The 12,047-nt window shown below is 44.9% G+C and overlaps 1 protein-coding gene across 7 annotated transcripts in view; it reads left to right on the plus strand.

Moving 5' to 3' along the window:
- The first annotated feature begins 508 nt into the window (after positions 1 to 508).
- Positions 509 to 12,047, plus strand: part of HERC3 (HECT and RLD domain containing E3 ubiquitin protein ligase 3) — a 43,584-nt gene continuing 32,045 nt past the window's right edge. For 2 of the 7 annotated variants that reach the window (XR_010360917.1, XR_010360918.1), the window contains exons 1-2: positions 853 to 1,033; positions 5,549 to 5,806. Coding sequence is in view for 3 of the 7 variants with exons in the window: in XM_064416906.1 (XP_064272976.1) it covers positions 5,581 to 5,806 (226 nt within the window). In the remaining 4 variants the exon portion in view is untranslated. Of the gene's footprint in view, positions 624 to 852; positions 1,034 to 1,087; positions 1,363 to 5,548; positions 5,807 to 12,047 lie in introns of those variants that run through there. The other 5 variants (XM_064416906.1, XR_010360916.1, XM_064416905.1 and 2 more) reach the window with 5 other exon arrangements.

Here is a 12,047-nt window from a genome sequence, read left to right on the forward strand (position 1 = left end):
CTCTATGTATGCTTTCAGCTATTTTAGAAGCTTCTTGTAACACTGCTTAAGCCAAAGATGTTACATGACAGGAGTAATTTTATATTGGAGTAGCTCTTTATTCTAAACACACATGACCCATGCAAATACAGGTGGTTTTTCACCTGATCCATGACATATTTTCTGCTAACTGCACAAACTCTGCAAACTGCCAGAGATGCAGCTCAAGGGCCACGAATACTTACAGGCACTGGACACACCTTAGGGATTCTTGCCCCCATGCTGAACCTCTGCAAACATCTGTCTGAGGTTTGCTCCAAACATTGACTCTCATTTTGGTGGTCTGAATGGGATCCAGCTTGTGCACTGTTTTTGTGGAGCACAGATTTTTTCTAATAGATGGCACTAAAACCAGAAAATCAGTACTTGGGAGTTACATAATTGCTTGCTCATTGGCCTTTTTTTTTCTTTTTTTTTTTCCTTCCACCTCTCGCTCAACAAAGATTTTGACAACAAACCTTTTTTGAGGTTGAAAATTTCTATAAAACTTGAGCTCCTAAACAAATGAGCCTGCCAGGTGACCAGAGGCCACAAAAAAGGAAGACGAAACCGGCATGGGGGAAAGAAACTGACTACTGTCATTAGTAAGTGACATTTCGCGCTCAACGCATTTCCAAACACTGGAAAGCTGCCTTTCCCTTGAGACCTTCATTTAGAACAGCTTAAATTCTGGAATGCGCTTAACTTCGCCCGCGGGTTTCTGCTGTGTTTAGAGCGGCTGCGATCCGCAAGGCGGGCGGGGGGGCCTGTCCCCAGCGCTCCGCCCGCGCCCCGGCATTCCAGCAGCGGAGGGCAGGGCAGGCCGCTGCCAGGAGCCCGGAGCCCCGCCAGGATCGCGGGGCACTCCGGGGAAAGGAGATTCCCGGCCCTCCCCGCGCCCGCCGGGGCCGGGCCCGCCCTGCGCATTGGCCGCGCCGCGCGTCACTCCCGGCGGCGGCGGCGGCGGGGCCGGCACTTCCTCGTCGCCGCGGCGGCAGCGGCGGGGCTGGCGGCGGTGAGTGCCGGGGAAGGGCGGCTCGGCCCCGCGGTGCGGCTGCTGCTCCCGGTGCCGAAGCCGTCCTTGGGGGAGCCGGGGCTCGGGCGTGGCGGAGCCCCCGTCGCAGGACGCGCTCCCCAGCCCCGGGCGGGCGCGGGGCTGCGGCAGGAGCCGCTGGGCGCCGGCGCGGCAGCATCGCCCGGCTGCGGGCTGGGCACGGCGCCGCTGCCGCTCCGGGCTCGGTGTGAGCCCGCCGGGAAGCGCCGGTCGGGGCCTGGGAAGCAGCCGCAGGAAGCCCGGGGTGTCCGGGGTGAAGGCAGTGTTTTTACTAGGATTGCAAAATGGAGGTGATGTCGGGGGGGCTGTTATATTTGATTTAAGGTATCTATTTTTATGTGTTTTCTGTGGGGGTATCTCCATCTGAGGGCATGCGGCTGTGCAGTGGGAATACTCTGCTCGTGCTTTAACTCATTTGCTGGTACACCTTGTATTCGCTTGCTCTGTAACCTGCTTTGCATTGGACATTGAGTTGGACTGAAACGGAGGCAAAAAGAAGAAGAAAGTGGGCTTGGAGGCTTGGTGGCAGAAAGAGGCAGTAAATTTCGTCGTTGTGGAGCAATGCTGGTAGAAGAAACACACTTATCTGAAATCTCACAAACAAGAGGGAAGGAAAAACTTGTTTATTCGTGCCCTGCCAGTTGGCAGATCTCTTTGTTTAGAGAGCATCGAGCCTTGAGTGTTGTTTGTTGCGATCGTGATAGTGACTTAGGTGACTTTTCAGAAAGGGCGCAGAGTGGAAATGGCTTTAGAATATGTCTGTGTGATTTTGAGGAGAGACTCTGCATGACATGAGAGCTTTTAAAAAGAGAGAGGAAAAGAAAAAGGAAAAAGACAAAATACATCCTGTCATGATTATACATGCAGCATTATTATTTTACCAAACCACGGGGGCTGTTTTTTTCACCAAAGGATATATACTTAGTATGTCAGCAGAACCTTATTATAGCAGAGGGTGAGTCTTCCACCCACAATAGATTTCCTCAAAATATTCCTCACAGTGTGAGGTTTTCCTAGCTCTGGCTGTGCTATGTATGTCCTTTGCTGTTTTGATGATGAATTATTCCTGGAATGTCAGGGTCTGAGGATGTGGTGTTGTATCTTCTCTTTTTTGTATGTGGGGAATCTCTGCAAATGCCTGGCTTTACTGCATTGCATCTGTTCCTATCTCTGAAACATGAATACCAAGCTGGCTGTGTTGGGATTTCTGAAGAACAGGAATAGGTTGTGTGGTTGGGTACTGCATTTCTTGTGCTTTTTGCAATCCAGTTTTAAAAGGAACTCTGAACTTTAATCCCTAACTGATGCATTTAAGAAAACCTCTGTTCCTAAGGGTTTGCTCTCTGAAGATAAAATTTCAGCTTTTTTAAGGTGTATTGAGCTGGGCACTAGGAATATTAATCACATAAAATTTTGGATAAGTGAGTATAAATCATATATTTAATGTCTACATGTGCATGTGCAGGCACGTGTCTGTTAGTGCTTGCCTACACTAGGAACTTCTTATGTCATTGTTTTAGTATGAGGAAGGTATGCAGTTTGTAGAGGTAGCTTGCAGTGGCACATGCACTTCTACTTCCTCTTGCTGCTGTCAGAGAAGAGTAACTGCCTTAACTGGATTGGAAACTGTGAAATTGTTATTTAAAGTCTCCATGTGTTTCAGGACACAGCTCCTACTTGAACATACAATGTATTAAGACCTCCAGGTTTTTTTTTTGTGTTTTTTTTTTTGTGTTTTTTTTTTTAAGAAAAAAACAGTCTTAAGTTGGGGTTTTTAAAATGTCTTCAGTATAAGTAAATTCACCAGGCCATTTGAAATATTTAGCTGTGCCCCTGTATGCTCAGATTGTGAGTGGCTGTGTTTTTTGCTCTGCTCTCCCCTGGAAAGTGGTGGTCTCTTTCTGTGAAACTGAGCTGCACAGAGATTTATTGGCAAAATGTTGGAAGATGGGGGTGGACGGAGATGGCATAGTCCATGGAGATGATTTTAGACAAAACTAGTGAAAACCTGATTTTTTCTGTGTCAGGTATAGGGATAGTGAAATATGAGGAGCTTCAGAAAATCAGGCCTGTAGCATGAATGGAGGGTTGAACTCTGAAATATCACCTTAGTGCTTATGTGGATTACTGGGAGTTTGAATTCCTCCTGTTTCAGTAGTAGTGTCTCAGCTGGAGGAAAAACCCATCTCTTACCAACCACATCATACTCCCTTGCCCATTAGCAGCAAATTCTTGTGTGGAATGAACGCAAGGAAAGTAATTAATGTATTTTTAGCATTTTTAAAAGAAGCTAGCACTAGGGAAGATGACTGCAGTCTATGGGGAACAGACTGCTGAGGTACCCTTTTAGAAGGTATCCCAAATTAATATTTAGCTCATGTGGTACAATGTCATTGTAGTTCAAGTGGTATACTGGTGAAATCTTTTCTCCTTAGAGGCAGTATCTATTTATCCTAGCAGGGAACGTGATCCTTGAACCTTCAGGAGTGCTGCTTGTGTCTTTGTAACACACAGTTCCCCAGGCTGATAGAAATGGCAGTCCCAGATTTCTGCCGTTCCAGTGCCAGTTTTGAAACGATTCCCTGCCACCTTCAGGGTGTTGCTCATGCATTTTTAGTTTGGGTTTTTTTGGCGGTATGATAGAACATGAAGTTCTCTCTAAATGTAGCTGTTTAAAGCACATTTAAAGCACATGCACACACTTCAATTTTCTCGTGTCCCACGGCATTCCTATTCTTAGCGTAGCCAGCATAGAGGGTGTCTTCCATCAGGCTTTTGTGCTTAGGGCAACCAAACACAGAGTGTACACCATGACTGATTTAACCAGGCAGAACCTTGTATGCTCCTGCTTTTTTAACCAGTCAGAGCCTTGTTAAAGGCTCCTGCTTTTTCCTCTGTGTGCTTTGGAGCTGGCCAGTGATAAGCGCATGTGTGAATGAGTTAAATTATGCTTCGAAGGAAGAAGGGCTGCTGGAGATAAACGGGGTCCTGCATTACTTTAAAGCACCTAATAAGAGATCCTAGTAAACAGGTTGTGGTAGGAAATTGCACCACTGATAAAGTACTAACTGGAAAATCCAATCCTCTCCCTTCCCCTTCCAGCTCAGTCGTGCCTCTGTGGAAGTGACCACAGCTGACGGGCAAAGGCTGAGAGATGAACCCCTGTGTCTTAAGGCTTAGATTAGGAAAGGCTTTATTGCTAATACCTGGAGCTTGAATTAGCACCAGGCTTTGGAAACAAACCAAATGCATGTGTTTCCTGTCTGCTCAGAGTGGGAGAAGGCATCTTTGGCACTTCAGGGGTTACCCTTTGCTTTTCTATCTTACGCTGTGTTAGTAAATGCTGCTGCTGCTGCAAATTGCCTTAGCTAAAACTTGGCATGGTGTGTCCTAAGACATGATGTCTCAGAGCTTTCATTTTCTAACCTTTCTCCTTCCCTTTGCAAAAAAAAAGAAAGGGTTTAGCTAGTTTCTAGTTCAATCAGAGAAGTCCTCAATGTCTTATTAGTATAGCATGCTTAAAAGATAGCCTAAACCTATTGAGATTAGGAGTGGCGAAGGATAGCACTAAAATCTTTCACACTTCTTACGGAATACTGTTTTCTTCCTCCTGCTTTTATGCATTAACATCCTGCTGCCTTTATCAAGTTCAAGCCAAGTAATTCCTTGGACCTTTTATACTGCTGTATTTTTTCCCTTCCTGTGTTACTCCACTCTGAAATCCCTGACTTTCACCGAGCACTGCACAGAAGATAACTCCTGACTGCTGGCAAGTTGCAGCAACGTGACCTGTCCATTGCTGCCAGGGCCAAGCTGTCAATGTGCTGCTCCACGTGAGCTGCTGCTTCTTGTGTAATTCTTGCTGCAGTTCAGGGGGGTGTGTGTGGCTCAAGTTCAGTGTGTGTGTGTGCATGCACAAATTTGGGTTGCAAGACTGTGTTCAATTGAGCAAAGTACTCTTCAGTCTGTTTTTATCAGAAATAACACATTTCTGCATTGGTCAGCACACCACAAATACCCCTGTCATTCTGTTCAGGGCTAATCTAACCACCTTGCAGGTAATTTTTAAAGATTTACATAGAAGTAGCCTCAGATATGACACTGTAAAAGTTCAGATTTGGACCTGTTAGTCTGAATAGCATTACAGTTGGTTTGGGGCATTGTTTGATGTTTGGTTTTTGAAGCAGAGTAATTTTGCAGTGTAAGAGCTTGGTCTCCTGGGTTTCAGAATGTTTCTGCTGCCTCGCAGATGGAGACGGCCAAGGCATGAAGGTGCTGATTCAGTACCACAGCTGAGCTGTCTTGATTACTCTTTGTTTGTGTAATGGTTTACTGACAGTTCACAAACCTGACAGTCATGCAGGAAATGCCTTTTCTGGTTGCTTCCACCTCCTGCTGTGAACAGCTGGGTCTCTGTAGGATCATTTGTGGTGTACTTGCTTCATTCACACTCATTTTCCTGTCTCTCTTGCCCAGGAAGGATACATGACTTGCTGAAAAGAGAGAAAATGCTATGCTGGGGCTACTCGTCTTATGGACAGCCTGGGATAGGTAGCAACCTCCAGGTCATCATTCCTGAACCACAGGTGTATGGGTTCATCCACGATAGAAATGTCAAGGAGGTGGCATGTGGAGGAAACCACTCTGTGTTCCTGTTGGAAGATGGGGAGGTGTATACCTGTGGCTTGAACACCAAAGGTCAGCTGGGGCATGACTGTGAAGGAAGCAAGCCAGGTAAGTCTGCTTTTTATATGCGCTTCAACCTGTCTTGAGGCTGGTGGGCTGAGGACATTATGAAAGCTGCTTTGTGCTGATTGCTGTAGAGCTGGAGCAGCCAGCAGAGCTGATAATCGTGTCACATAACACAGTGGTGATGCTGAATAACACTAGCTGGCTCTGGAAAGCTAAAGCTGAGCAACACGGATGAGGAGACAGGTCTGCTCATTTTGCCTGGGAAATGCATCAAAACAGGCGAGCACAGATGGTCTGAGGGCAGATTTTGTTATCTGGCATTATGTTGTCCCTTTGTATAAAGGAGGAGAGGCCCATGAGTCACTAGTGTCTTCTGCTTTGTCTTTCCAATTGCACTGCATTGTTATGCCCACTCTTACTCAGCTGCTGCTGGGAATTTTCTCACTTACACCAAAAAGTACAAGTGCATCTGTGTTGAGGAGAATTGTGGAGAGCAAATCTGTGTTTGGCCAAGAGGGTTTGTAAATTTTGTTTCCCCATTTCAGAATCCCTTGTCAACTTGTGCCTTCACTCCTTTATGCTTTCTTAGTCTGAAAGATCACTTTAGTGTTGTATTTCTCAGACTCACATGGCATCTCCTTCATTATCTTCTGATGGACAGAACTCATGAGTGCTGAACAGAGGCAGCTACTGCCTCTCCTTCCCAGGGTGAAGGAGTAGTTTAATTGTAAGTTGTTCTTGGAAGAAACCCTGAAGCCCTTTCTTCTGGACTCTTTTTAATGTTGGCCTTCCAGTTTACCTTCCATTAACTTCTTGGTTTTGGCATGTGCTAAAGATACAGGTATTTCTGTTTCCATAATATAAAAGTCCTGTGCTGTGGGTAATTAGAGCAAAAATTCCTCAAACTGCAGGCTGCTCACTGTAGGGCTTGGGTCTTCTCTAGTGTCCTCTATTATTGCATAATAGAGAGAGAGGGTGTGTGCAAAACATCCTCAGTTCCCCATGCAGCATGTGCAGATCTGACCTGACTGACCCTATTACTCCTTTCCTCTGTCAGTGTCTTTTGTCTGTCTCTCTGAAAATGAGTTGGCAGATGTTGGATGCTGGATGACCAGGGTGCTGGATTAGAGGAGTTCACCTTGAATCTGCCCTCTCCTGCTTTTCCTACAGTAGTAGTTTCTAGACAATTACTGAAAGAGATTGAGAATAGCAGGACTGCTTAAGTCCTCTGTATGCACATCATCTGAGGACTTGTAAATTTAGGCCCTGGAATAAATGAGATGCTTGGTAAAAGGAAGCTAAGCCTAGTGAATATTCAACTCAAACTGCTGAGAATATTTCACCCTGCAAATCACCCAGCTAGCTCAAGACTGGCACAGAGGCCCCAGAAATTCGGTGCTGTTTTGAGTGCTGCAAAGATACTCTGAGAGACATCTTTGGGCTATGCTGCTGTTTTACCCATAAAATTAAGCAAGCGTAAACTGCTGATGAAAGGGAGGATTTACAGCAAGCAGATCAGAGCTGGAAATGGACTTCATGAATCCTGGAGTGTAGACCTCTCTCAACTAGGTAATCCTGCTTTCAGCTAGACTTGTAGAAGAGGGCCAGTCTGAGCTTCTGAAATAGAAATGAAAGGTTCTTTGTGTTTGATCCCATGTGCCCTTCTTCTACCCCTTAAATTAGAGTCTGTCACCAAGATGTGAAACCATGTCCCAGTTATCCTACAGGTTTATTTTTTTTCTGAAAAAGGTTCTGCAGTGCTGCTCTCTGAGGAGCCTGTGGCCATCCCAGAGAAATGGTGTTTCAACAGAGCATTACTGGCCGTGGCTCCAGTGGGATTTCTGCTGGCTGGGGCAGGTGGGAGGGACGTGCTGTAAAGCAAGGAACAGCTGCTCTTTTTAGCTTACAGTGAACAGTCACAGCAGCCTTTATGGTTACAGTAAACTGGGGGAGAGCCCCATCACACACTCCTCTGTGCTTTGTCTTGCAGCACTGGGAACTGAATTTCTCAGTTTTCATTTGCAAATGGGAACAAGAATCAAGCGTTCCTCTTTCACCCCCATTTCCTCTACACAGGATAAAGACAACCTTTTACTTTATTTGTAGAAGGGCCTATTGAAGATGATATTTTCTGTTTTCCATTGTCGTGGACCTGTGAATGAAGCCATGCCTGATAGGTGGTGAAGATGCATGTGTGGGACACAGGGTCCTGAGCTGTTGGAAATGACAGAGAAGACTGTCAGGAGGAGTCTGCAGTAGACAATGGGAGAAATGCCAGGAACTGGGAGTCCTGGAGCTGCATCTCTCCAGACTCTGCTGGACGGGGCACTGTGGGCTGAGGTCTCTTGGTTTTCCTGCCTTGTGGCTTGGTCCTGTCAAGCCTGTGAGAGCAGCTGGAAGTGGGACCTCTGCCCAGCCTGAAGTGAGCTCCATCTCCTGATGTGGGAGGCTATGACACAATACTGATTGTCCCTTTCAGGCAGCCCCTGGAAGCCTCCTCTGGACTTCAGAAGTGCTTACCAGGGCTTTACAGAGTGCCCTGGTTGCATTTGAGAGTAACATGGAGACACAAAAATGTGCAGGGGGTTTTGAGCCTTGTGAAGGCTGCGTTGACTTCCTAGGGGTGGAGCGATCCCCTTCCTGCTGCCTAGGTCTTCCCTGAGAGGAAACTCCCTTTTATTTCTCACTATTCAATTTTGCTTCTCATTCATGCTGCTCATGAAAATGTCAAATGGTGGTGCGGAATTGTTTCAGCAGTTCCTCTTGGAGGAGCCCTTTAGAGGGCACCTTTTGAAATGAAAGAAAACATGTTAATTAAAAGCTGTGTTTATGGTCACATCTGCTGGCCTTGTGGATGTAATGTGGAGAGGGGGATAGCAGCTGGCAAAGTGGTTCTTGTGCCTCTCCTCTACAGGGAACAGAAATTACTGGGGGAGTGCATGCCACTGAAAGAACATAAGTCACTAGAGGTTTATTTTCTGGAATTGCCCTGTCCCCTGGATTTTACATTGAGGTGCTAAAATTAATACTTAGGATGCCTAAGAAATTTAGCCTAACTAAAATAACATGTCTTTTGACAAAATGCTAACTGCTTCTAAGTGTTTCAGGCTCTCTCCTTTTGATAATACCAGGGTGATACCAGGTGTGGCACTCCCATGGCTCCACCACAAGCTGTTTTCTCACATTGTCACGCTGTTTACCAATTCATTTTTTCTTTGAATTGTGGTGATCAGCAAGGTTCTTGAAGAGTCCACTCCTCTTAGGGGTGGATATCTGGCTTTGTTAATACTTACATGATTGTTTTTCCTCACCTCTTTTTTTTTCCTTTTCCTCCCAGAATCATTTTGTAGTTTTTGTCTCTGCAATCACTTGGCAGTGATGCAGAGGGAGAGGAATGCTGTTCCAGTGTTCTCTCACCATGGCCACGATTAATAAAGCTTCTGACCTGCCCTAATTTTCACTTGTGTTGTTATGCCCTTGAAGTCTCCAGAGTCTCTGACCATGTCTTAGGAGAAGCAACTTGGCGATTTTGGTAGTGAAATATTGAACTTGCTGTTTTGCAAAATTATTCTGAGTTTGCAGTGATCTCCTGACATTTATCAGATGATAACACACAGTATGTCTCTAATGGGAAGCAATAATTTTGTACTGCATACAGTAGTTTTAGAAAAGAAAAAAATATTCTTCATAAGTGTATCTAAATTTTGCCTTTTTCAGTCCTGTAATTTCACTTGGATTGATTTTCTTCAGGTCTGCCATGATGTCTTGGCTCCCTGTGATGATTCTTAGATAAGTATTTTATCTGAGTCTGCATTCTGGAGAGCAAAAGAGAGACTGAGGTACCTAAGGTAAAGGCTCTTCTGGGATCTGGGTGGAATTATAGAGGAGTGTGAAACATCTAGCTGGTTGTTAGTAGTTTGTAAAGCTTTAAAAACCTGCTTGAGTCTGAGATGTGAAACTTGTTTTCAGCTCTAGAGATTTGTTCTGTTCAAGTAATTTGGACTTCATTTGACTTCTGGTAGGGAGAAAACCTGGGTTTTGGTAATTAGTGTCTCAAGAGAATTACAGAACAATGTCTGAAGCCAAACTTGCCTCGTACCTTTTGTCTGGCAAGATACAGCAGACCTATGATTTTTTAACAAAATTCCCTGTCTTGAGGCAAATTTGCAGGGGAGCACTGCCTTTCTGTGCATTATGGAATCTACCTGCTCATAGCTGCTGATAGAGATATCATCATAATGTTCATTCTCTTTCAAAAAGCGGGAAAAAACGTCACCAAAACAAACAGATAAACCAACCTAAGTGATCCAGATCTTCTGGATTTCTCTGAACTGAGTGGCCTTTCTTTTCAAATGTTAGTCCACTCGTCCTGAACCTCAGTGGAGGCTTGCAGTGGCAATGAGCTCTCTGTTCAGGTCAGGGCAGCGTGCTTGTTAATCATAAACCCCGGAACAGCTGAGAATTCAGATGTGCCACCTGCTTGGAAGGACAGTGTGTGTGGATCTTCCTGTTTTAGCCTCTTCCCGGTGGGTGAGAAGTCAGCCACGAGGTCCTGGTTGCCCTGGAGGAGAGGTGGCAGGGCTTGTGTTTGTCCTGTGCAGGTTACAGACAAAGAGCTGTGTGTGTTTATATTTCAGCACTCATTGAAATGTTGTTTGTAAAAAAAAAAAAAAGTGATCAAACTGGTCACCCCTTTGCAGAAGTCAGGCATGTTCATTTGTACTCATCCCTGTTGCTCCTTTGATGGGTCACAGGATCTGAGTGAGCTGTTTCAGGTTGCTGTGCCTTCACTAGTGGCTGCAGTGGATTTGGTTTGTGGAGAGCCAATTTCAGCTGAATCGATGCCATTTGGGCTTCAGAATGATTTTAAAATTTGATGTCAGAATTTGGAAGTAACTTAATTTAGAAACAATTGGTATTTGGTTGAATGAGAAGTAAAGGAAGTGCTTTCCCTGAGATACCTGAAATATGCCTGTGTTGTGTTGAATTGGCTGGCTGAGGGATTCAAATGTGCCAGATATTTATAGTGGGAGTCGTTTTAAAATTTGTGTGGTCTTGATCATGTGAACTGACTTGTGCCAGTATTCTCTGAGACTGCAGGACTAGGAGAACCTACACTGAGGAGAGAGGAGGCTCTTTAGGAGGGCCTAAACAAGTAAAAATCCAATTTCTTGACAGCAAAGAAATCTACTCAGCACCTAAAATGGCTGTAAGGTGTTCTCAGATGCAGCTCTGAAGTCTTGTCTCTAAACACACATGTATTATTAGAACCACCAGATTCCTTTCTTGATTTCATTTTGTTGAAAGGTAAAAACAAGGATGAGCTCAGGGAAGCAAGATACTCGTTTTTTTACAGTCAGTATGGTCTGTTGTTACAGAGGACATGAGAGACAGTTGTAATGCTTCTTTACCTCAAAAGGCAGTAAGAATGACCAGCTTTTTGCCTTCTGACTGGGGGTTTTTAGGGCAATTTGGCAACCTAAACTTGTACTTGCCTCTGTGGTATTTGTTACTTGTCCCTCCTGGACCATGCATACTCTTCAGAGGCTTTCTGAAGGTGCAGCTGAACTAAAAGCCTGCCAATGAAATAAAGGCTGTCTGCCTGCCTGCTTGGAAGGAGCATGAAACCTTGGCACAGTGTGTGGCACTGATGACTGGCCCCTTTCCTGCAACCATGCTGAAGCTGCAAGATGTGTTCAGGATAAAATGGGTTGGGTAGCTGTGTGTGGTGGTTTAAAGGAGAGTGCAGGGAAGAAGCTGGAGGTGATAGATGCAAATTTTCTGAATGCCCCAACCTTTTTGTAGTCAGAATAGTTGTTTGTGCTGGACAAAATGATGACTTTGTTAAGGTGAGTGAGTATGGCTGAGAGTCACAGCTTCTAGGGGATGCTTGAGTAGTTTGGTGGCTGTTGATTTTGACTCATTTATCTTAAGACAGCCCAATATTCTTCCTTAAGCTGTGTTGGAAATAAGACCTTTTGTCAAAGATCTGTGTGAAACTTCTTATCAGAAATCAAGTCTTTTTGGTAGCTGAAAAGAGCTGGTAAGACATGCTCACTCTGTTCAACATCTGACCTGCCTTTTGAACAGTTGCCTGCCTATAAAGACTTAGCAAAAAGGAATCTACAGATGCTCATATCTTTTCTCAGAATGCCCAGTAGATAAAATTAATATTTTTTTAATGTTTAATAGGACTGCATTCTTTGCCTCCCTTTTTCCAGTCACCATGCTTGTTTGCAGTAACATATTTTCAGGCATGATTTGTGAAGCTGATGGGAATGCC

Source organism: Passer domesticus, chromosome 4 (assembly GCF_036417665.1).
Source record: "Passer domesticus isolate bPasDom1 chromosome 4, bPasDom1.hap1, whole genome shotgun sequence".
In the NCBI taxonomy this organism is placed as follows: Eukaryota; Metazoa; Chordata; class Aves; order Passeriformes; family Passeridae; genus Passer; species Passer domesticus.